The following is a 24,844-nucleotide window of genomic DNA, read 5'->3' as shown; positions in this document are numbered from 1 at the left end:
TTACGTGAGCTGAAGGAATCCAGTTCTTTCTTCTAATGTGCACACCCCGGTATCCAGGGGTTATACCTTCGGGCTCCGAAATTGAGCTATAAGGAAACAATATCCATTCTACTGGGCGCTGACCACCTCTACTACTTTGCATTTTCCTATTGTATTCAGAGACTGTGATCTTGTACTGTCCTTCAAGCGATTCAGTAAACTATTTTGTGGTTAAGTTTTATCAGAGACTCTGTCATTCCTCCTACACAGCACCTGCACCACGTACAACACTCACTACTTTACTCAGCTGCAGCAACTACAATCAGGGGTGATTCTAGCCTCTCTGCTGCCCGAGGCGAACTATATAATGACGCCCCCCCCCCCCCCCCGGTCAATCCGCCCACATTATAATCCACTACTGCCCCCCCCCCCCCCCCACTGCTGTCCCCAATAAACATAATGTTTGGTCCCTTGCTGCACAGAGGATGTCAGGAGAGGAGGGGGCTGACTTTATAGGAGAGGTCCCAGCAGCACAGAGGATGTCAGGAGATGAGGGTGCTAATCCTATAGGAGAGGTCCCAGCAGCACAGAGGATGTCAGGAGAGGAGGGTGCTAATCCTATAGGAGAAGTCCCAGCAGCACAGAGGATGTCAGGAGAGGAGGGTGCTGATCTTTTAGGAGATGGTCCCCCTCTTCCCCCCTTATAGATGGTCCCCCTCTTCCCCCCCTTATAGATGGTCCCCTCTCCCTTATAGATGGTCCCCCCTCTCCCCCCCTTATAGATGGTCCCCCTCTCCCCCCTCCCTTATAGATGGTCCCCCTCTCCCCCCTCCCTTATAGATGGTCCCCCTCTTCCCCCCTTATAGATGGTCCCCCTCTTCCCCCCCCTTATAGTTGGTCCCCCTCTTCCCTCTCTCCCCCCCCTTATAGATGGTCCCCCTCTCCCCCCCCCTTATAGATGGTCCCCCTCTCCCCCCCCCTTATAGATGGTCCCCCTCTTCCCTCTCCCCCCTTATAGATGGTCCCCCTCTCCCCCCTCCCTTATAGATGGTCCCCTTCCCCCCCTATAGATGGTCCCCCTCTTCCCTCTCTTCCTCCCTTATAGATGCCCCCCCCCTTATAGATCGTCCCCCTCTTTCCCCCCTCCCTTATAGATCGTCCCCCTCTTTCCACCCTACCTTATAGATGGTCCCCCTCTCCCCCCCCCCCTGCACAGCAGATAAAAAAAAAAAAACAAAAAACAGCACACAACTCACCTACCCTCCGTTCCCCCGTCGAGCCTCTCTGGTCTGGTCCCGGCTGATGTGCGGCTGCCCGGGGTGTCCCGTCCTGTCCCCGGCAGCGCGCGCATCACAGAGCTCCCCGTGCGCCTGTGACTTCCGGCGCACAGGGAGCTCTCTGATGCGTGCGCTGCCGGGGACAGGACGGGACACCCCCGGCAGCCGCACATCACCCGGGGGACTAAGGCTGCATTCCCACGTTCCGTGATCCTGACGGATCACGGACGTGGAATGCATGTACTGGAGCCCCCCCCCGCGCCCGGGCAGTATCTGTAATGAGATGCTGTGAGCGGGGGGGACTGTATTCATAAGCGCCGCGCTGTAGTATCAGCACGGCGTGGCTGATTTAGTACAGCGGGGCGCTTATGAATACAGTCTCCCCCGCTCACAGCATCTCATTACAGATACTGCCCGGGCGCGGGGGGACTCCAGTACATGGTACAATCAGTGGCGGATTATAATGTGGGCGGCCGCCCGAACCGCCCATATTATAATCTGCCACTGAATGCCGCCAGAGCCGTTTTAATACATTGGTGGGCCCAGTGCACAGCCCTCAAGAGTGGCCCCCCCCTTACCTTTCTGCACATTGTATAATGTACTGAATTTGCCCCCACACTGTATCAAGAGCCCCAATACATACAGTAGTTACCTTATAACACTATTTCCACAATACAGTGATTACATATTACATAAAAACTGCACTAAACAAAACAGAAAGATATTACCAATGATACCATTACATAATACCGCCACATCATGACCCCTAACACTACAATCCTATAACAGAGTGCAGTTACATCCAGTGACTCACCGGGGGTGTTTTCTCCAATCAGAGTCTGTCACCTTTTCTTTTTCTCTCCATCCAGCCTGGGCCACCTTGAAGTCTTCTCCTGGCTGTGAATCTTCTCTCCAGAATCTGCCAGACAAATATTTTAGGCTCCAACACATCCAGTAGTTAGGTCCCTTGTACCCCTATACAGTAGTTACACCCCTCTGTACTCCTACATAGTTACACCCCTCTGTGCCTCCATAGTTTTAAGGTGTCCCTGTAGTATATAGACCCTCATGTGCTCCTCCAGTTATATACAGCCCTCCTGTGCGCTCCCCCATTAGTATATAGCCCCCCTGTGCACTCTCCCCAGTAGTATATAGCCCCCCTGTGCTCTCCCACAATAGTATATAGCCCCCCTGTGCTCTCCCACAATAGTATATAGCCCCCCTGTGCTCTCCCCCAATAGTATATAGTCCCCCTGTGCTCTCCAATAGTATATAGACCCCTATGCTCTCCCACAATAGTATATAGCCCCCCTGTGCTCTCCCCCAATAGTATATAGCCCCCCTGTGCTCCCCCCAATAGTATATAGCCCCCTGTGCTCTCCCCAATAGTATATAGCCCCCCTGTGCTCTCCATAATATATAGCCCCCCTGTGCTCTCCCCCATAGTATATAGACCCCTGTGCTCCTCAATATGATATAGCTCCCTGTGCTCACCAATAGTATATACCTCCCCTGTGCTCCCCAATAGTATATAGTCCCCTGTGCTCCCCAATAGTATATAGCTCCCCAGTGCTCCCCCATAGTATATATTCCCCTGTGCTCCCCCATAGTATATAGCCCCTCTGTGCTCCCCAGTAGTATATAGCCCCCTGTGCTCCCCAGTAGTATATAGCCCCCTGTGCTCCCCAGTAGTATATAGCTCCCCTGTGCTCCCCAGTAGTATATAGCTCCCCTGTGCTCCCCAGTAGTATATAGCTCCCCTGTGCTCCCCCATAGTATATAGCTCCCCTGTGCTCCCCCATAGTATATAGCCCCCTGTGCTCCCCCATAGTATATAGCCCCCCTGTGCTCCCCCATAGTATATAGCCCCCTGTGCTCCCCCATAGTATATAGATTCCCTGTGCTCCCCATAGTATATAGACCCCTGTGCTCCCCAGTAGTATATAGTCCCCTGTGCTCTCCCATAGTATATAGGTCCCCTGTGCTCCCCCATAGTATATAGCTCCCCTGTGCTCCCCCATAGTATATAGTCCCCTGTGCTCCCCCATAGTATATAGCCCCCCTGTGCTCCCCAGTAGTATATAGCTCCCTGTGCTCCCCAGTAGTATATAGCCCCCTGTGCTCCCCCATAGTAAATAGCCCCCTGTGCTCCCCAGTAGTATATAGCCCCCTGTGCTCCCCAGTAGTATATAGCTCCCCTGTGCTCCCCAGTAGTATATAGCTCCCCTGTGCTCCCCAGTAGTATATAGCTCCCCTGTGCTCCCCCATAGTATATATTCCCCTGTGCTCCCCCATAGTATATAGCCTCCTGTGCTCCCCCATAGTATATAGCCCCCTGTGCTCCCCCATAGTATATAGCCCCCTGTGCTCCCCCATAGTATATAGCCCCCCTGTGCTCCCCCATAGTATATAGCTCCCCTGTGCTCCCCAGTAGTATATAGCCCCCTGTGCTCCCCCATAGTATATAGCCCCCTGTCCTCCCCTATAGTATATAGCCCCGTCCTCCCCCATAGTATATAGCCCCCTGTGCCCCCCCTAAACCCCCCCCCCCCGTAGTATATAGCTCCCCCTCCCATATAACATTGAAAAAAACAAACACTGTTACTCACCTGGGTCCACGCGTTCCTCTTCTCTTCCCTCCTGTGGTCGCACTTCCTCCCGTCACAAGAGGCTGCACTCCCCTTACCCTCGCGCCGACGCTCCAGTGACGTCGGCCGCTAGAGGGAGAGTGCGGCCTCTTGTGACCGCAGGAAGTGCGGCCACAAGAGTGAGTGACTGACAGGGAGGGAGCCAATGGCGCTCTCTCTCTGTCAGTGTCGCTGCTGCTGCAGCGCTGAAGCGCCGCAGCAGCAGCGGACGGGGGCAGCGGCGGACGGGGGGGCCCTGCAGGGGGCGCCATGGAGGGGTAAGTAGATTACCCATCCATGGCGGTCCCCCCTGACAGGCTGGTGGCCGGAGCCCTGTGCGACCGCATTGGTCGCACATAGCAACGGCCGGCCTGCTCGGGGGGGGGGCCCCTTTAACCAGTGGGCCCGGTGCACGTGCACCATGTGCCCTCTGGTTAAAGCAGCCCTGAATGCCGCCCCCATGAAGATAGCTGGTGGCGCCGCCTGAGGCAGACGACTCAGGTCGCCTCATCATTGCGGCGCCCCTGACTACAATGCGTAGTAGTGCACAGTGCTGCCAAGCCAGTGTATCCAGGGGTGGCCAGCTGGTCCCACTTTTGGCTATCATGATAAGTGCCCTTGTGGTGCCCCCAAGATCTGCCCCCCTGGGTTGTTGCGCCCCGGCTCCCACCACATCAGGAGTGTACTTTACAAGCAGCACAGAGCATTTCAGCACTGGACTATACAGTCCAGACCTGTCCTCTAGACATGGCTGCATATAAAGGGAGGATGGCAAGGAGATAACATGTGGTAATAGAAAGAGCAGCACAGAGTATTTCATGCCGATCATGTGGGAGGTCAAAGACTCAGGATTACATAGTGGAAGTCTCAGCGCCCCCCACAGCAGAGAGAATTTCAGGAGTGGAGTGTGCTTTTCTTGTGGGAAGTCATAGACTACCAGAAAGAGCAAGTCTCCCTGCAGCACAGAGTATTTCAGAATATGGCTATGGAAGTTAACAGACTGTCAGTTACATATTAGTAGGATCAATTCCTACAGAGTATTTCAGGAGAGGAGTGTGCTGATTTTGTGGGGGAGTCACAGTCTGAGACTTTAGAAGTAGAAGCAGTACAGAGTATTTCAGGACATGGCTGTCCTGTACATCTGTGTGAGTTATTGGGGATGGTCTGGGCTCTTGTGACTGCCCTCCTGTTCTCATTGCTCTTCTGTCTCCTTCCGCAGATGGATAAGGATAAGCAGCAGGTGACAGTGGAGGCCGGGATTCTCCTGACCGAGGTGAATGAGGTGCTCGCCAGGAATGGGATGGCCTTGTCTAAGTAAGTATCTCCAGCAGGTGGCACTGTGGGAATCCTGTCCTGTATGCTGTGTATGTTGTATTGCTCTCCTCATGGTTCTAGTAGTTGCGGTTGGTCAAAAAGGCTCAGTAAGGGCCCCTCCTGTTCCACCACCTAGAACAAAATCCTAATAGCCCCCAGTGGGGGAGATTTATCAAACATGGTGTAAAGTGATACTGGCTCAGTCGCCCCTAGCAACCAATCAGATTTCACTTTTCATTTTCCAAAGAGTCAGTGAGGAATGAAAGGTGGAATCTGATTGGTTGCTAGGGGCAAGTGAGCCAATTGCCTTTACACCATGTTTGATAAATCTGTGTGTGTGTGTGTGTGTGTGTGTGTGTGTGTGTGTGTGTGTGTGTGTGTGTGTGTGTGTGTGTGTGTGTGTGTGTGTGAATTATGTGTGCTAAATAATCTGGGACTCTAGACCAACCCCCGAAATTATTTCCAAACACCCCCCGAAATCAATTCATCCCAGATCAAGCACTAAGTAACTTGAGACCACAGACCAGACCCCTAACAGTAATAAGACCCCAGACCCCTAACAGACCATATCACTAGCAATAAAAAGACTCTAGACCAGGCTCCTAACAGTAATAAAACCCCAGACCAGATCACTAACAATAATGAGACCCCAGTAATGAGACCCCAGACCAGACCACTAAGGCCCCGTTCACACTACGGAATTGGCGCAGAGATTCCCTGCTGAACCCCTCCGTGCAGACTTGGCGCCAAATCCTGCCTTCTATCAGTTTAAATGGGAGGGCTCGCATGCCTCCGCTCTCCGTGCCTCTCTGCTCAAAGAATTTACATGTCATTTCTTTGAGCAGAGAGGTGTGGAGAGCAGAAGCACGCGAGCCCTCCCATTCAAACAGATAGAAGGCAGGCTTCAGTGCCAAGGCCGCGCGGGGGGTTCCGTACAGAATCTCGGCACCGATTTTGTAGTGTGAGCGGGCCCTAATGACACACTAGCCTAGACAAGACCTCTAATATTAACAAGATTCCAGGCTGGACCCCTAAAAATTTCAGGTGTCAAACCAAACACCAAAATGAATTCAGACCCCAGATCAGACCACTGATAGTTGAGACCACAGACCAAACTACAGAATTTAGACCAAGTTAATTTGACCATTAGACCAGACTTCAAGACCGGACCCTCAAACCGCAGCCCAGACCCCCTTCACTCACTTACTGCTCCTTGCCTTATTTCTTATCAGAGATTCCTGACACCAGTCCCCCCTATGCTTTACACTGCAGTTCTGCTCATTCCCATTAGCTGCTGTATATGTGGAGTCAGTGCTTGGAGAAATGACTGCCATTACAGCGGAGAATAATTCTAAGCTGCAGCAGTGACAGCTCCTCACTTTACTGCACGTCCCTATCCTGTCTGACAGGGGTCACGAGATGTGCTGATAAATGTCTGCGGCCATTGATTGAGTATTGATCGGCTGAAGTGTTTACAGCAGTGCCCCCCCTCGGTGTGAGGCCAATGTCAGGAGGCCGGGGATTAGCCACAAAGGGATTTAATAGGGGACAATAAATAATTCAGCTAATATAGGAACATCCAGGAGATGGGAGCCCCCAAATATTACTGCAGAGGGGGGACACAGCTTTCTGCACTATATACCGGGGTGATACAGTTCAGCTATACACGATACAGATGTAGAGGAGCTGAGATATACATTATCAAAGAGTTATTACTGTGTTATCTGTGGTGTTACATAGGACTGCAGGTAACATCTCCTACATTATCTGTACTCAGAGAGTTATCACTGTGTTATCTGTGGTGTTACATAGGACTGCAGGTCACATAGGACTTCAGTGTGTAGTAATCCTCCGTATCTGGGAATCTCAGGGACGCCGGTCTCCTCCATGTGACATGGTCTGGTCGTCAGCTGTCAGCACTCGCTGTTGATTTATATCTCAGCTTCAGCTGGGCTGGGATTGTGTTGTCACGTCTTTGACCTCTTCCTATTGATTGGCTGTCACTTTTCGGGGCCGGTAAAATGAGATACGTGTTGCGGCGCTCACCTTTCCTGGAAATCTGTAGAGCGCCATTACACAACATGGCGACATAATAGGAAAAAATCAAAGTAAATGATTAGCAGAGACCCGGCCAGCGCCATGATTACAGCCGAGGGCAGAATGTCCGCTCAGCCGGGAGTCGGGATCTTTGGATCATGTGCCCCATTATCCCTACATTCTGACCGGCACAGTGATCTGATGCTGTGATCAATGTTACATTGTGCGTCATGGACTTTGGGGTCTGTGGGGAGCAATTGGCTCTGCCAATAGATTGTAATATTTGTGGAATCAAGATATGTTGGCACAATCTGGGTTTGTTCTATGTAGTTTTCAGTGAGTTTAAAGCAGTTATGCAGATTCTCCCCAAAAGCCAGGGATAGTAGATGTTATCTGCTTAAAGGGGAACGCCTGCGAAAATCTTTTTCTTTTAAATCTACAGGTGTCAGAAAGTTGTAAATGAAAAAATTACAGATTAAGGCCATGTTCACATGGCGTAAGAGACCAGCCGTTCCATGACCCGGCCGGGTCACGGATCGGCCGGTCTCTGAAAAGATCATCGCCGCCCGGATAATCTTTTGGCCCGCAGAGTTTTGATGCGGGTGCATCCGTGTGCGCCGGCATCAGAACTCCCCTCTGCATGCTATGGAGCCAGCAGCCGCTCACTTCATAGTGTGCACTGACACGGTTTTCTACGGCCGCTATTCGCTGAATAGCGGCTGCAGAAAACTGACATGTCAGTTGTTTGGGGCACCGCTAGGGGTACTGGCCGGATCGTATACTATGTGCATACGCTCCGCCCGGGATCCCATAGACACCTGGCCAACGTATTTTCTCGTATTAACTACGGCCTTTGTTGCAATCGGCAACAACGGCCGTAGAAATACGAAAAAATATGTTGTGTGAGCATAGCCTTAAGTTGCAGATTTGCAAACTATTTCCATTTAAAAATCTCCAGTCTTCCAGTACATATCGGCTGATGTATGTCCTGCAGGAAGTGATGTTTTCTTTCCAGTCTGACATGGTGTTTTTTAATGCCACCTCTGTCCATGTCAGGAACTGTCCAGAGCAGGAGAGGTTCTCTATGGGGATTTGCTACTGCTCTGGACAGTTACTGACATGGACAGAGGTGGCAGCAGAGAGCAGTGTGTCAGACTAGAAAAAAAACACCACTTCCTGCAGGACCTAAACAGATTTACAACTTGGGCCCTTGGGCTCTTATCACGGTGGTCTGGAGTGGAGAGATGACCCACCCGGAGTCCCAGTAAAATAAATAAGCTGAGATACAAACTTAAGTTCACTGAATCTGTGCTGAGAGATGCCGAGGTGCTGAGGCAGAATAAAGGAGTTCTGATTTAGTTGAGTGCTGAGTAGAGAAGGGAAGAGTTCAGAGAAGTGGAGAGGACTTTGTCGGAAGAGCCCCGACCAAGTTTAGTAATGAGCTCTGCTGGAACTTGAGAGAAGAAATACTTGGAAGATTCTTGAGAAGAAGAGAATACTTGTGCCTGTGTTTTGACCTGAGTGTTGCTATACCACCTTCTGCCCTGCAGTGCCCTACGAGGGTGACACAAGTCCCAGTCCTGGTTACCTGAGTTGAGTTAAGTGTCCGAGCATGTCCTGGTGGCACCTGCGCTTCAAGATAAGAGTACGTAGGCCTTACATATGGCTGCTTTTCTCTATCCGGGTTAGTTCCTCTGTCTAGGATACTGCCCTGCTCTGTACAGAGAGGTTCACGGTGTGGGTTGGGGTGTTCTTTGACTTCTCCTCCTTATGTACTTAGCACTGCATCTTGACTGTAAGTGTAGTTGCTAGGAAAAGAGTCTCTGCTTTCTCCATACGTGTGTCCACTACCACAGCTGGTCTTTCCCGGACAGGGAAACTTGCAGAGCAAGGCTCTTGGCTAAGTACAGCAGGGCTGCCTGATCTATGCGTGTCCAACTCCTCAAAGAAGAACTAACTAAAGGTGACCATGTGACTACTTTCTACATGGTGTGTGTGTAACAGTCCCTGTGAGTGGTGGAGAAGAGAGTGTGCAGAAGAGAAGAGAATAGAGATGGGTAGGCATTTCTCATTGGTGCACTGACTGAATCACATAATAAGACAGTAACTCTTGAATGACTACAGCTTTGCAATACATACAAAGTGATACATAGTGACATCTAGTGGTGAAACTTTCATACACCTACATCACCACTTTACTTTAAAGTACAAGGCTTTTGCGACAGGTGCCCAAACTAGAAACACCCATGGTGGGATACCACAAGGCCACAGATAGAGGAGTCTGCCCATAGCTTTTTACTCTTTTCCGGCTGAACTGGCCAGTATATATATATATATATCAGCTGGAGTAGTAGCTCCTGGCTGAACATACATTTCCATGTATGTTGGTGGCCATATTGCTTGTAATCCTGACACAACAGATGCAACATAAATGAGAAAGAGACGTTTCAAGGACTTGTTCTGAAGGACTTTCTGAAGCTTTTGGCTTCAAGACGCAGACGCCCCCATTAAACTGTTTCTATGTTGTGTGGATTGTTCTTGTTTTATAGAAAAGTCAATACTCGCTTTTCCATAGTGTTTTTATGATGACATTTTAGTTTCCTGTTGATAAACTTTCTCTTCATCTTTCCATTTCTGAAACATGAAAAGTTCTCTAAAAGTTACTGAGAAGAACAGGGAAAGTGATTACAGCGCGATGGAGTTTTATACGTCCTTCTTTGTACAAAATCATTTCTCTTGTAAGTCAAGATAAAAAGCTGATGGTCGCTGCCAAAAAAATCTGCCCTGGGGCTACAAGGACCTGAAATGCGTCGGGCCCTTTTCTATTCTTTATATTTTATGCTGATGTTAGAGATGAAAGTACAGGGCAGCAGATGCTAATCTGTAGGGACCTTCTAAGTTCACCTTCATCACTGAATTTTCTTTGAAGGAGAGCAGTCATTCTTGTGAGAGGTCATAGCCTGAGAATTATTAAGTGGGTGGAGCAGGGTCCCCAGTAGGACAGAGTGTTTGAGGACAGGAGTGTGCTAATCTTCTGGGAAATTAAGAACAAAGGGGTCGAATACTATAGGGGAGCTGCACAGAGGGACCTAATACTGTGTCAGGGCTGCACAGAGGGGCCTAATACTATATGGGGGTGCACAGAGAGACCTACTTGTATATAAGGGATGCACGGAGGAGCCTAGTAGTATATTGGTACGCACAGATGTGCCTAATACTATATATGAGCAGCACAGCTGGGCCTAATACTATATGGGGGCTGCACAGAGGGGCCTAATAATATATGGCAGCAGCACAGCTGGGCTTTATACTATATGGAAGCTGCAAAGAGGGGCCTAATATTATATGAGCGTTGCACAAAGGGTCCTAATACTATATGAGGCTGCACAGAGGGGCCTAATACAATATGGGAGCTGCACCAAAGGGTCTAATACTATAAGGTAGATGCAGATAGGGGCCTTATACTAAGGGGGCTGCACATAGGGAAAAATACTATAGGAAAGCTGCACTTAGGGGCTTAATACTATATGGGAGCTTCACAGAGGGGATCTAATGCTATATGGGGGCTGTACAGAGGGGTCTAATACTATATGGGGCCAGAACAGAGGAGGCCGATTACTATATTGGAGCTGCACAGAAATAGTTTCTGCATGGGTTAACCACACAGTTAATGCTAATGTGTATATGTCCTAACAATGCTGTTGCAACAAAGTGTGGGGGTTAAAGGATGGTCCCCAAGTATGGTTTCCTCTCCTAGTCCCAAGATTTTCCAGTCGGTACCCAGGTACATCAGCACAGAGTATTTCAGAAGAGGAGTTTGCTGATCTTGTGGGTGGCCACAGGCATACTAGTTTAGAGAAGGGAGAGCATGGTTGGCAGTAGCACAAAGGGGGAGATTTATCAAACTGGTGTAAAGGAGAATTGGCTCAGTTGCCCCTAGCAACCAATCAGATTCCACCCTTCATATTTTAAAGAATATATGAGGAATGAAAAGTGGAATCTGAAGCCAGTTCTACTTTACACTAGTTTGATAAATCTCCCCCAAAGTGTTTCAGGAGAGTGTGCTGATGTTTTGGATAGTCACAGACAGATTTATAGTGGGAGGAGCAGGATCCCCAGCAGCACAGAGTATTTCAGGAGAGGAGTGTTCTGATCCTGTAGTTTGGTAAGATAGCCATCTCTATGCAAATGTGAGGAACTTTACCAAAACTTGGGTAGTTCTCTAAGGACATAAGTGTGGACACAAGACTTTCCCAGGAGACGCGGGCCCAGCTGGCTGACACGAGATTTTAATTGCCACTGACATTTGATGAATTGGCGCGGCGCCGTGAACGTCACTTCCAACACCTGAGATGATGGAATTTTCCATCTCATGGGAACGGAGGTGACACAGTGTTGCAGTATTTGGAGGAATGAATATTGATGAGGTTGTCTGATCCGCGGACGGGTGTTCTTTGTCATATGTCGCTATTTGCATATCAAATTGCCAACTGATCATTTTGGGCCGAGCTGTGAGATCTTGTGGCCACTATATGGACTTTGTACTGGAAAAAGTTTGTAAGTTTAGGTTTACTATGAAGATCTTATATCATTCCAAATCCTTCTAGCTGTTGGAAGACTACAAGGTCTTGAATGGGTGACAGTTGTCCAGAGCTCACTGGTGATAGAAAGTGATTGGACGTGGAAACATAACACAACAACGTTTCGTATTCTATTCTATAGATTCATATGCAAAGACATTGTTAGCATTTAAAGGGGTAATTTGTCAAAAGATCAACTGTTACCAACTGGTACCAGAAAGTTATACGGATTTTTAAATGACTTCTATTTAAAAATCTCCTGTCTTCTAGTACTTATCAGCTGCTGTGTGTCCAGCAGGAAGTGGTGTATTATTGCTAGTCTGACACAGTGCTCTCTGCTGCCACCTCTGTCCATGTCAGGAACTGTCCAGAGCAGCAGATGTTTTCTATGGGGATTTGCTACTGCTCTGGTGATTTGCTACTACTCTGGCCACTTCCTGCAGCATATACAGCACCTTTTTTTTTTTTTTTTAATCAGAAGTAATTTTCAAATCCATATACCGTATTTTCCGGCGTATAAGGCGACTGGGCATATAAGACGACCGCTGACTCTTAAGAAGATTGTCAGGGGTTCACCTCATAGCCAGAAAATGTTAACCTCTCCCTGACAGCAGCCCCTGACGTACACTACCTGTGCCGGAGATTGCCGAGCCTCTCCCGGGCAGCCGAGCGTCTCATCAGAGAGGCTCGGAGAGGCTCGGCTGCCAGGAGAGCTTCGGAAGAATGAGAGCGGCTTCGGGAACTTTCAAGGACCTCACTTATTCGCCCGAAGTTCTTTCGGCAGCCAAGCGTCTCCGAGCCTCTCCGATGAGACGCTCGTTTGCCCGGGAGAGATTTGATGATTTTTGTCTCCGGCGCAGGTATTGTACGTTGTTCACTGCCTGCGCCGGAAACCGTACGGGAGGAGCACCGATGCCCGGAATGGCCCCAGGTGAGTTAAATGTTTGGTTCTTTTTTATAGTGGTCGCCCCATACTGTGGGGATGGGGCCATTTTTGGCCCCCCAACCGTATGGGGCGAACGTACCCGGCGTATAAGACAACCCCCAACTTCTAAGAAGATTTTTGGGGGTTTAAAAAGTTGTCTTATATGCTGGAAAATACGGTAATTTTCCGAAACCAATTGATTTGAAAGGTTTCTTTTTTTGTCCGAGTACCTTTTTAAAGGGGAAATCCAGATCTAATAGATAATAGATTTTTGCAAAGATCTCATTGGAACAGCTGTGATCTTGGAGAATCGGCTCTACGGATGAATTAGACACCTTTGGTATAGCCCAGAGATTTCTATGTTCTTAGTGAGAGGAGTCTATACATGGTGCCAAAGGGGTCTGATTTCTCTATAGAGCCTTTTATGCTTGAAACCAGTGGTAATCTGAAATCATATGGTCTTCTGTCTGGGGGATCTTGTGCAGGTGGTGCAGTCTTATCACTCCCATCACATTTTGTTTTATTCCTCAGTATTGGAGCGGTGTCTGAAGTCGCAGCTGGTGGAGTTATCGGGACAGGAACCCACAATACGGGCATCACGCATGGCATTCTGTCTACACAGGTACAGTCACATGATAGAAGATGGGGTCAAGCCTTCAATTTCCTTACAGTGCCACCAGTGGCTAAATAAAGTATTATTTAATCCCCATTTAAATTAATGAACATCCTTGTAATGTATGGAAGTGCTGTCTGTAGCCGTTTTTGGAAAGAAAAAAAAAAATCATAATAATAATCATTTCTATAGTCTCAAAAATATAATGTTTATTTTTTGGGACAATCAGGTATAAGCTAGAATCTGTGGGAGGAACTGCTATTAAATTCAGTTTTGGTTTAGCTTCTCTACAGTGCCCCCGCAGGAGATCTGAGGTATTACACTCTTCTAATTACAATCAACTGGCTGCTTGTGTATTATGTGGATGTGCAGGGTCCTCCAGGATAACAAAGGAGAATCCTGAATTAAGGACCCCCAATGATTAACTCAGAAGACACGCTAAATGTCCTTAGTATAAAAACTTCTGGGTACAGTATGACTACAGACTGATGACCGCAATACTAAACTTACTCCTTATTATTATACACAGGTTGTGGCACTGACCATGATGAAAGCATCGGGTGAGATTATGGAGTGCTCAGAGTCCGTGAATTCTGATATCTTCCAAGCAGCCAGACTTCATTTAGGGTCTCTGGGGGTCATTCTCACCATCACTCTGCAATGCAAAGCTGCCTTCCACCTGCAAGAGATACAGTACTCCTCCACCCTGCAAGAGGTAATTCATAGTCTCATCTATGGGAATTAGGGTGGTATTCCACGGGCTGACCAGGGCCCGATCAACTATGTAAACGAGCGCCGTTCACTGGGCCTATTCCACGGCCCGACAATTGTTTAGTGAAGGCTGCAGGGACATTGGTACCGATGTCCTTGCAGCCCCTGTTTCATACTTTACCTCACCAGGCTGCAGGTCTTCTCCTTCTTCCGGTCCCGCGCAGCAGCATCAGCTTCGGAGCGGCCTGTTTGAACTGACAGACCGCTCAGCCAATTACTGGCCGTGGCCAGGAGAAGGGGAAGACCTGCAGCCTGGTGAGGTAAAGTATGATATTTTCAAATCGTCGGTCGCCCGCCGCACGTAGCGATGCGCGGGTGGCAACCAACGATTTAAGGTTTGAACCTAAATGAACGATCAGCCGATGACCCGATCATCCACTGATCGTTCTCTTTATTCCACGGAGCGATAATCGGCTGAATTGTGCCGATTAGGCCAATTATCGCTCAGTGGAATAGGCCCCTTAGTGTCCCCCAGACCTCTGATCAATTCTAGACATCTGATCCAAGTGATTTAAAGGGGTATTCCCCCCAAGAGCTAAAAAAATTAAATGCCCCTAAACCTAGCTGGTCTTACTCATCAAGTCCCCCTGAGTATTTTGAGCCGTCCCCCGTCTTTCTAGCTGCTGCTGTTCCTGACTTACAAGTTTTTCTAAAAGATGGTCTATAATCAAGATAGGAAACTACATTTCCCATCATGCAATGCTTCTGCCTGATTGGTCCTGATGTAGCAGAGCTGAGAAGGTGATGAGGTTGTAGCGGAGCTGGAAAGGTGATCACTGTAGCGGAGCTGAGAAGGTGACACAGTGTGATGGGGGGGGTTGGTGGCGGCACAATGTGATGCGGGGGGGGGGGCGGGGTATTGGCGGCGGCACAGTGTGATGCAGCTGCCTGTGTACATTACATGGTGAGGACAGGCGGCCGGGGACGGGAATGCACTGCTGACAGGAGCGGCCACCGGGTGAGCTGCGGAGGGGGGCGCGGGGGTCCACGGGCGTCCACCAGGTGTTAGCAAGGGGGGTGGGGGCACAGTGTGATGCGGGGAGCCCGCACTGAAGCCGGCTCTATGGGGATGACAGGCGCAGGGTAGTGGAGCATGAAGCTGCCTACATTACACGGTGGAGGCAGGCGGCTGGGGACGGGACTGCACTCGCAGGTACGGCCACCGAGTGAGCTGCAGGGGGGGGAGGTTTTTTTTTTAGCACAGAGTGCGGGTACGCTCCGGGTGGAGGGATACAGGGTGTGAGCCAGGTGCGCTCCGTGGCGAGGGGGAGCACACAATGGAGGGTGGGCGTTAATGGGGTTAAACAGTGTGTGATTGGCTGGGTTAGAAGCCTAACCCGGCCCATTGAGGACACGTGATGCCGTCTCGGAGGGTCGGGGCAGGGAGCAGGGAGCGTGTCGGGTTGGACTCATTGCTGATGATTCTATGCATTCCGTGGGGGTGACTACATCTAGATAACGGCAAAACTGTGCAGAATCCGTAATAACTTTAGATTGGAAAGATGGAAAGCTACGGGTGGGCAACCTATTAATGCAAAAATAATTTTGGGGGGAATACCCCTTTAAGTGAAAAAAAGACAAAAAACTTTATATTATTTAAATATGGCCACCATTCTGACTCCATTAATGGTAGAATATTCCACATTTAATAGAAGCTGTATACATCCATACATAGTCAGCCCCTCCTGTGTATCTAAGCCTACCATGTGTCATGTATTTACATCAGGCTTAAGCACATTATAAAAAATAGAGTACTGCTATGATGCGATGTGAACAACTGTCTGACCATGTGTGATACACTCTACTGAGCTGCTGTATCTAAATCTGTCATGTGTGATTGTGAAGCTATATAAGTTACTAAATTACGATCCATCTCATTTCATACATTACATAGATTTACATTTAATTTAGCAGAAAGGCCATTACCCCTTACCCTCTGGCTCGGTCATAACTGTTCTCTATCTCTCTGTCATTTCATTGGCTGAAATCAAAGTCCCTTGAGAATTGATCGCATTTTTACTTCAAATAAGATGTGACCTCATCATAAACAACATTGTGATCAATAGTTTCTACCAAAGACTTAAAAAGCATTTCCATAGATGCTTCTGGTACATGGGTAATAGGATCTAAATCCGGAAAGACTTTCAGAGAATAAAATAATTCTCTACATGTCACAGGGCAGGGAGTATAGAAGTACAAGTATACTATAATACTGCTCATATATACTGTACAAGAATATAACTACTATAATACTGCTCATATATACTGTACAAGAATATAACTACTATAATACTGCTCATATATACAAGAATATAACTACCATAATACTGCGACACGACTGTATAGACGCTGGACCAGTGGCGTAGCTATAAGGGTCGCAGCGGTCGACATGGCGACCGGGCCCCTACGCTAGGGGGGCCCGCACGGCCCCCCTTGCCACTTGTCTCTTTGAGCATCCCGAGAAGCTGCGGCCGCGCAGCTTCTCGGGATGCACAGATCGCTTTGATGTTCCGCCCGCACAGTGAGCGGGCTGAACACTAAAGCGATCAGAATGCAGGAGCAGGACCTGTCAGCGTCCTCCTCCTGTATTCCCTCCCATAGGCTGACGAAACTTCATGCCAGCAGCCTATGGGACGCCGGGACGTGACCTCTCCGGCAGGCGTGATGATGTGACGTCATCACGCCTGCCGGAGGTCCCGTCCCTGCGGCTCACAAGATGGAGCCCGAAGAGGAAGAGAGCTGCTCCCTGCAGCCACACAGCGTGGATTAGGTGAGTATGATGTTTGTGTTTTTTTAGGGGCACCTCTGGGGGCATTATTAGTTCATGGGGGGCACATCTGGGGGCATTATTAGCTCATGGGGGCACCTCTGGGGGCATTATTAGTTCATTGGGGCACCTCTGGGGGCATTATTAGTTCATGGGGGCACCTCTGGGGGCGTTATTAGTTCATGGGGGCACCTCTGGGGGCATTATTAGTTCATGGGGGCACCTCTGGGGGCATTATTAGTTCATTGGGGCACCTCTGGGGGCATTATTAGTTCATGGGGGCACCTCTGGGGGCGTTATTAGTTCATGGGGGCACCTCTGGGGGCATTATTAGTTCATGGGGGCACCTCTGAGGGCATTATTAGCTCATGGGGTCACCTTTGGGGGCATTATTAGTTCATGGGGGCACCTCTGGGGGCATTATTAGCTCATGGGGGCACCTCTGAAGGCATTATTAGTTCAAGGGGGCACCTCTGGGGGCATTATTACTTCATGGGGGCACCTCTGGGGGCATTATTAGCTCATGGGGGCACCTCTGGGGGCATTATTTTTTTAAAGGAGGGCCACCTCTGGGGGCATTATTAGCTCATGGGGGCACCTCTGGGGGCATTATTAGCTCATGGGGGCACCTCTGGGGGCATTATTAGCTCATAGGGGCACCTCTGGGGGCATTATTAGTTCATGGGGGCACCTCTGGGGGCATTATTAGTTCATGGGGGCACCTCTGGGGGCATTGTTAGTTCATGGGGGCACCTCTGGGGGAATTATTAGTTCATGGGGGCACCTCTGGGGGCATTAACAGTTCATGGGGAACCTCTGGGGGCATTATTAGCTCATGGGGGCACAGCAGGGAATCCTACATACAGGGGGCACAGCAGGGGATCCTACATACAGGGGGCACAGCAGGGAATCCTACATACAGGGGGCACAGCAGGGAATCCTACATACAGGGGGCACAGCAGGGAATCCTACATACAGGGGGCATCCCACATTCCTACTCGCTTTACTGCACATAACACCAAACAGCGCAGTTACTATGGGAGCCTACAGGAGGGAGAAAGGGAAGGAAGTTGCTAGAAATGTGCGGAGCCTAAATTGTTTGTCTCGCAGGTTCTGAAAAGATGAAACATATCTGGAAGGAATCATCCTGGAGATCTGGGCCGGATGGAGAGGAAAAGGGAAAGTGACGCCTCAGATCAAAGAAGACATCACCTGTGAGTCACTGTATGACACTTTTCTTATTTTGTAGAACATCATTTAGTAGGGGTGCCCCGAGGTGACAGCTACTACATTATCTGTACTCAGAGATATCACTGTGTTATCTGTGCTGTTACATAGGACTGCAGGTGACTACTACATTATCTGTACTCAGAGGGATATCACTGTGTTATCTGTGCTGTTACATAGGACTGCAGGTGACATCTACTACATGATCTATACTCAGAGATATCACTGTGTTATCTGTGCTGTTACATAGGACTGCAGGTGAAATCTACTACATTATCTGTACTCAGAGATACCACTGTGTTATGTGGTGTTACATAGGACTGCAGGTGATATCAGGTGATTTCTCCAGGTTGCAGAAGTTCAAACTTTATTGTGCCCTGGTGTGCTGGTGTCTGTATACATGTGTGCTGGTGTCTGTATGTGTGTATACATGTGTGCTGGTGTCTGTATACATGTGTGCTGGTGTCTGTGTGTGAGATCAATTCTAGAGAACTGGCTCATATATCTAATTTTCCCCAGTGGCTTAAAATGTAACCTCTGTTATACAGTTATAAAATTGTAGAACCTAAATGTGAACAAGGTGCAATTCAAATAGACACTTACTTGTATAGCTGCCTCTTGTGCTCTGTATGCAGTGCATTATATTCACCCCTGCAACGTACAATTTATAGCAAGTCTACAAGCCCAGCGGGGCTCATTATGATGGAGACTAAAACTTATACAAGAGTGGGGTAGGGGTTCCCCTGTATTCAGAATGCTGTTGAGTGCTAGGCAATGCCCCGTCTGGGATTATTGAATTTCGAGGGTCTATGCAGAGCAGGATAAAGACACCTCTGCTGCACAAACAGGATCTCCTAGAAAGCGTTCTCACCGCCATGTATTCGCTATCACTGTCTTGGGTGAGCTAAACTAGTCTGCCTGGGGGGGGGGATTTGTATATGCTCACTAACATGGAACAGCCTCATTATATTAGCCTTATCAACATATTCTATGTTAGTGAGCATACCAGGGGGGGGGATATTGGTGAACATATACAAATCAAACAGCCCCCCAGACCCTCGAAATACAATAATCCCAGACGGGGCATTGCCTAGTGCTCAACAGCATTCTGAATACAGGGGAACCCCTACCCCACTCTTGTATAAGTTTTAGTCTCCGTCATAATGAGCCCCGCTGGGCTTGTAGACACGCTATAAATTGTACGTTGCAAGGGTGAATATAATGCACTGCATACAGAGCACAAGAGACAGCTATACAAGTAAGTGTCTATTTGAATTGCACCTTGTTCACATTTAGTTTCTACAATTTTATAACTGTATAACAGAGGTTACATTTTAAGCCACTGGGGAAAATGGGGTATATGAGCCAGTTCTCTAGAATTGATCTGAACCAAATTATACCTCCCAGCAAGGCGTGGGTCGAACACACAATTTTTTTTTTATTAATGTGGGGGGCCCAGACACTTTGGTTGTATGGGGCCCCGAAATTCCTGATGGCGGTCCTGCTCACCACGTTTGACAATCTTTATTTTCTCGTTAGTGGTACATAGCCTGGGGGGGAGGACAAAGGTGTGCTGGAGCGCGTACTATCTGGATGTGTATTACTGTGAATGTGTATTACTGTTGGATGTATTGGTTACCCTCTTGACCAATCATATTGCAGTCTGGGATTGTGGTGTGTGCCGAGAGAGGAATGATGATAATTTACTTATAATCCTGCAGTAAAACCTTCAGAACAGAGAGTGTGAAAACGATTAATAAGAAGGAGAAAGTCTTATAAACCACAAAATCAAAATCTTCAGTTAATGAGAACTGTGGTCTCGATTCACTGGCGAGGTAATCGTCTGAAGGCGCAGCACCCTCCTACCACCTTTCATAATTACCAAAGTTTTAGTTAACATTAATATAGTGTCCCTGCAGTTTTTATGTTATAATTTAGCTAGTAATTTAGGATACTGTGGTGATCTGTGTAATGCGATACTATGGGATACTGGGGTATTGCTAATATGGGGATACTGTGGTAATCTATGTTATGGAACACCATGAGATACTGGGGTATTACTATTATGGGGGGGTTGTGGTGATCTATGTAATAGGACACTATGGGATACTGGGGTATTACTAATATGGGGGTACTGTGGTGATATGTATTACACAACACTATGGGATTCTGAGGTACTACTAATTTGGAGGGCACTGTGGTGATCTGGTGGTTATGAGACACTATGGGGCACTTGGGTATTAATAATACAGGGGTATTGTGGTGATCTGGTGGTTATGAGACACTATGGGGCATTTGGGTATTAGTAATACAGGGGTATTGTGGTGATCTGGTGGTTATGAGACACTATGGGGCACTTGGGTATTAGTAATACAGGGGTATTGTGGTGATCTGGTGGTTATGAGACACTATGGGGCACTTGGGTATTAGTAATACAGGGGTATTGTGGTGATCTGGTGGTTATGAGACACTATGGGGCACTTGGGTATTAGTAATACAGGGGTATTGTAGTGATCTGGTGGTTATGAGACACTATGGGGCACTGGGGTATTACTAATATGGGGGTATTGTGGTGATCTATGTTATAAAAAAATACCAAATCCAGCTATAGTGCTGGAATAAATTCCCCTTACGGCAATCATATATAAATCAAAAAATATCTACTACGGATACTTGGGGAAAACACCATTAAAACTTAAACTTTTAATAATACAATTAAAATAGAAAACCCCACAAACAATTAATACCATATGCTGGCAAACACAAAGTACAGGTATAATTCCACAAGGTCACGCACCAACCACGTGGCACTCCTGGACCCTAATCCACACCAAGATAATGAATGCGGTAGAAAAAGCAAAAAGGTACGATCTCACCCATTCAGTTGTCCAAATCCTTCATGGTGTGTCACTCCATGGTCCAGTATGTAGCAGGGGTATACACTCACAATTAGCAGGCCTACTTTTCTCTCCCTATATGCCCCTAAGTATGTGTGTGTGTATATATGATTCTACCCCTGCTCGCACAGGGTCTGTCGGGGCACTCGCCCTAATAAGGGCGACCCCTGCCCCGATCTATCCTTTGAAATACAATCCCTATAAAAACCCTAAATCTGCCTCCCGACGTAGCCCGTTTCTATTGGATATACCAATTATCATCAGGGGAATGGCGAAAAAGAGGGAATGAGTTAATCTGGGTATTAAAGTGCATAAATAACAAAGTACCTAATTGTAGTCACAGTAGTGACTACAAAAAAGTGTCCTGTGCAGGTAAACATATCCCCTTGCTAAAGTGCCAGATGCTGTAAACTATACCAGTGGGTACGTAATAAGCCGATGCACTGTATTAGCTCCGGGGCCTGCCGAGATGCAGTCTGGTGCAGTGGCTACCTGTAGACTGAACTAGTGATCCCTGGTATCGTCTAGTATGGGGTCCCTTATGTAATTACCTTTCTCCGGACGCCATGATCCACGCTCCCTGGACGCCGGCTCGGCTTCCGGTGACCAATGACGTCACAAAGAATGGCCGGCCGTGCGCATACACCGTATGGGGTCGGTTGTTGCCATGGAGACGCGTGACGTGTCTATCCACGCCCCCAGCAACAGAAATAAACAAACATTATGCCGTTACCGGCTTTGTATATGGAATCCTCCGAAAATCATTTACTGAATTAGATCAACCTAAGCACTAACTGTACACTAACACAAATCGGACGGGTATGAGAAACATCATTTTGAAAAACTGAAATCCAAAATAAAGAGACGGGTTAGAAAGGAGCGGGGGGGGGGGGGGGGGGGGGGGGAAGGGTAAGGGGACGGGAAGGGAGGGGGAGGGGGGGGGGCGGGGGTACTAGTTGCAGCGGAGGGGGGACGATTTGCGGCGGGGGGGGGGGGGAAGAAGGAGGAAAGAAAAGAAAAAGGCACGGAGGGACAAAGGGGAGAAAATAAATGAGTAAGACAGTTTATAAGAAGCACGCAAAATTTAGTTGTTCATTTAAGCCTTTTGGTACCACAGTTTGTAAGCGGAAAATCCACTGGGCTTCTTTTTGTAAAATCAATCTGTCCCAATCTCCCCCTCTGGGATTTGGCCTGACCAGCTCTATGCCCACAAATTTCACATCACTGACATCTCCCCCGTGCACACTGTTAACATGTCTTGCCAATGGTTTATCAGCTCCTACTCTAATGTCTCTGAGGTGTTCCCCCACCCTCCTCCTCAATTCCCTACGCGTCTTCCCCACATATTCCAATCCACAAGAGCATGATACCTTGTACACTACGCCCTTAGAACGGCAGTTTATAAAATCCCTAATCTCATAGCGTCTACCGTTGACATTACTCTTATTTTACATTTTATTTATATATGTATACATATATAAATTTATATATATATGTATATATATATATTTATACTTATATTTACACTTGTCAATGTGGGTACACGCTATGCAACCGCTACATCTGAAGCAGCCAGGCATCTGTCTGTCCAACCAGGTTCCCGGTCCCTTAGGACCCTCAAAATGACTTTTGATTAGTCTATCTCTAAGACTTCTACCTCTCCTAAAGGTCACCTGTGGTCTCTCAGCCACAGTATCCTGGAGATCTGGATCTAGGAGAAGTATGTCCCAGTGTTTCTCTAAGATTTTCTTTACCTCTTTTGTGGCTCCATCAAAGGTGGCTATAAGTCTGGTGGTGTTTTCACTAACTGGTTTTTGGCGTGGTGTTAATAACTGTGTGCGTTCTATTGTTTTTGCTTCCTGGTATGCCTTTCGAAGGATGTCATCAGGGTAACCCCTGTTGGCAAATCGGCTACGCAGATCATCCGCCTGCTTTTTGAATTCTGCCTGTGTGGAACAATTTCTTTTCATCCTGAAATATTGTCCCTTTGGGATACCCGCTTTCAAAGCACGGGGGTGATGGCTCTGCCAAGATAGTAACGCATTAGTTGAGGTAGGTTTCCTAAACACCGTTGTTTCTAGACCCCCTGTTTCATTTTTGATGATGAGTATATCTAGGAATGGTAATCTAGTCTCATGAACCTCATAGGTGAATTTAAGACCCACCTCATTCACATTCAGTCTTGCCACAAAGTCAGAGAAATCCTTTTTGGACCCGCTCCATGTGACAAAAATGTCATCAATGAAGCGGGCCCAAATGCCCACCTTATCAACAAAAACAGAGTTGTCCTCCGTAAACACCAAGGACTCCTCCCACCAGCCCAGAAGGAGATTCGCGTAAGCCGGGGCACACGAACTCCCCATTGCGGTCCCTCTGAGCTGGTGGAAGATCCGTCCATCAAAGGTGAAATAGTTCCTTGTGAGGGTAAACTCCAGAAGGTCCAGCACAAAACAACTATGTGCATCATATTGACAGCCTCTGGTCTGAAGGAAGTATTTCGTTGCTACCAAACCAGCCTGATGTGGAATTGATGAATATAGAGCCTCCACATCAATGCTGGCTAATAGAGTACCTTCCTCCAGAACAATACCGTCCAATTTAGTCAAGAGGTCAGTGGTATCTCTTGTATACGATTGTAACCCCGTCACAAAAGGTTGAAGAACCCTATCGATGTAAATACCAACATTCTGTGACAGAGACCCAACTCCAGACACTATCGGCCTCCCTTTCAATGGTGTCGTCCCCTTGTGGACTTTTGGTAAAGCATAAAATGTGGCCATTATTGGAAATTTGGGTATCAGGAACTCTGCCTCTTCGTCGCTAATAAGATTGTTGGTTTTTGCTCTCTCCACCAGATTTTTTAATTCTTGTAGATACATCTGGGTGGGGTTAGTTCGCTAAATCTCATAACAGTCAGTACAGGACAATAAATTCATGCACATGATACGATACTGATCACTGTCCATTAAAACAATATTCCCCCCCTTGTCAGAGGGTTTAACTACCACTGACCTATCTGACTCTAGAGATTTAACCGCATCCATCTCCATCTTAGTCAAATTATGGGAATATCCAGTTTTCACATGCTCTAGGTCTTTCATGACCCGATCTACAAAAACGTCTACACAAGAAATTTCACTTGATGGAGGCATTCTCACACTCTTGTGTTTGAGTGTGGTGAATGGCCCCAGCCCACTAGCTCTTTCACCCTCAACCAAAAGATCCACCAATATATTTGCGCCTTCCAGAACATCTCTAGTAAGGCCTAGTTCTTGGCATTTCTGTTTTTCTTTTAAACGATGGAACTTGTGCCAATGTAACTTACGTGCGAACAGGTGAAGGTCCTTTGCCCAATTAAATTTATTAAAAGAGCCAGTGGGCACAAAGCCCAGACCTCTGCTCAACACACACATCTCTGTCGTGGAGAGACAGCGCCTGGACAAATTAATAACTTGCAAATTACCGTTTAATCGAACTGTCTCCGATTCCGCAGGGGGTATGGGACTGGGTAGTTTTTGTCTAAAAAAGGCTGATCACCACGCCCTCTTCCCCCCCGTGAGGCTCCTCCGCCCCACCTACTCCCTCTACGACCCCTCACTCTGCCCCTTACTGGTGCTTCTTGCTCGTAGTCCGAATATTCAGTATCAGTTGAAGACGCTTCAATATCAGACTCTTTTGGTACTCCTTTGTTAAAGAAATTATAGACCTTGTTATCTTTAAAATCTTGTCGGTCTCGTACAAATTGCTTGTGTTTTCTCTCCTTCAAGTGATACTGAAAGCGTTCAATACTACTCTTCAGCTGGTTTTCTTTAGTCAAATACTCGGACTCA

General features: G+C 47.8%; 1 protein-coding gene across 1 annotated transcript in view; it reads left to right on the top strand.

Moving 5' to 3' along the window:
• LOC138795268 (L-gulonolactone oxidase-like) overlaps nucleotides 1–24,844 on the top strand; it is a 72,741-nt gene that overhangs the window by 11,520 nt on the left and 36,377 nt on the right. The window contains exons 4-6 of the mRNA XM_069974261.1: nucleotides 5,103–5,197; nucleotides 13,271–13,361; nucleotides 13,882–14,067. Coding sequence (XP_069830362.1) covers nucleotides 5,103–5,197; nucleotides 13,271–13,361; nucleotides 13,882–14,067 — 372 coding nt within the window. The remainder of the gene's footprint in view (nucleotides 1–5,102; nucleotides 5,198–13,270; nucleotides 13,362–13,881; nucleotides 14,068–24,844) is intronic.

Source organism: Dendropsophus ebraccatus, chromosome 6 (assembly GCF_027789765.1).
Source record: "Dendropsophus ebraccatus isolate aDenEbr1 chromosome 6, aDenEbr1.pat, whole genome shotgun sequence".
Classification (NCBI taxonomy): domain Eukaryota; kingdom Metazoa; phylum Chordata; class Amphibia; order Anura; family Hylidae; genus Dendropsophus; species Dendropsophus ebraccatus.
This window is presented reverse-complemented; position numbering and strand designations above follow the sequence as displayed.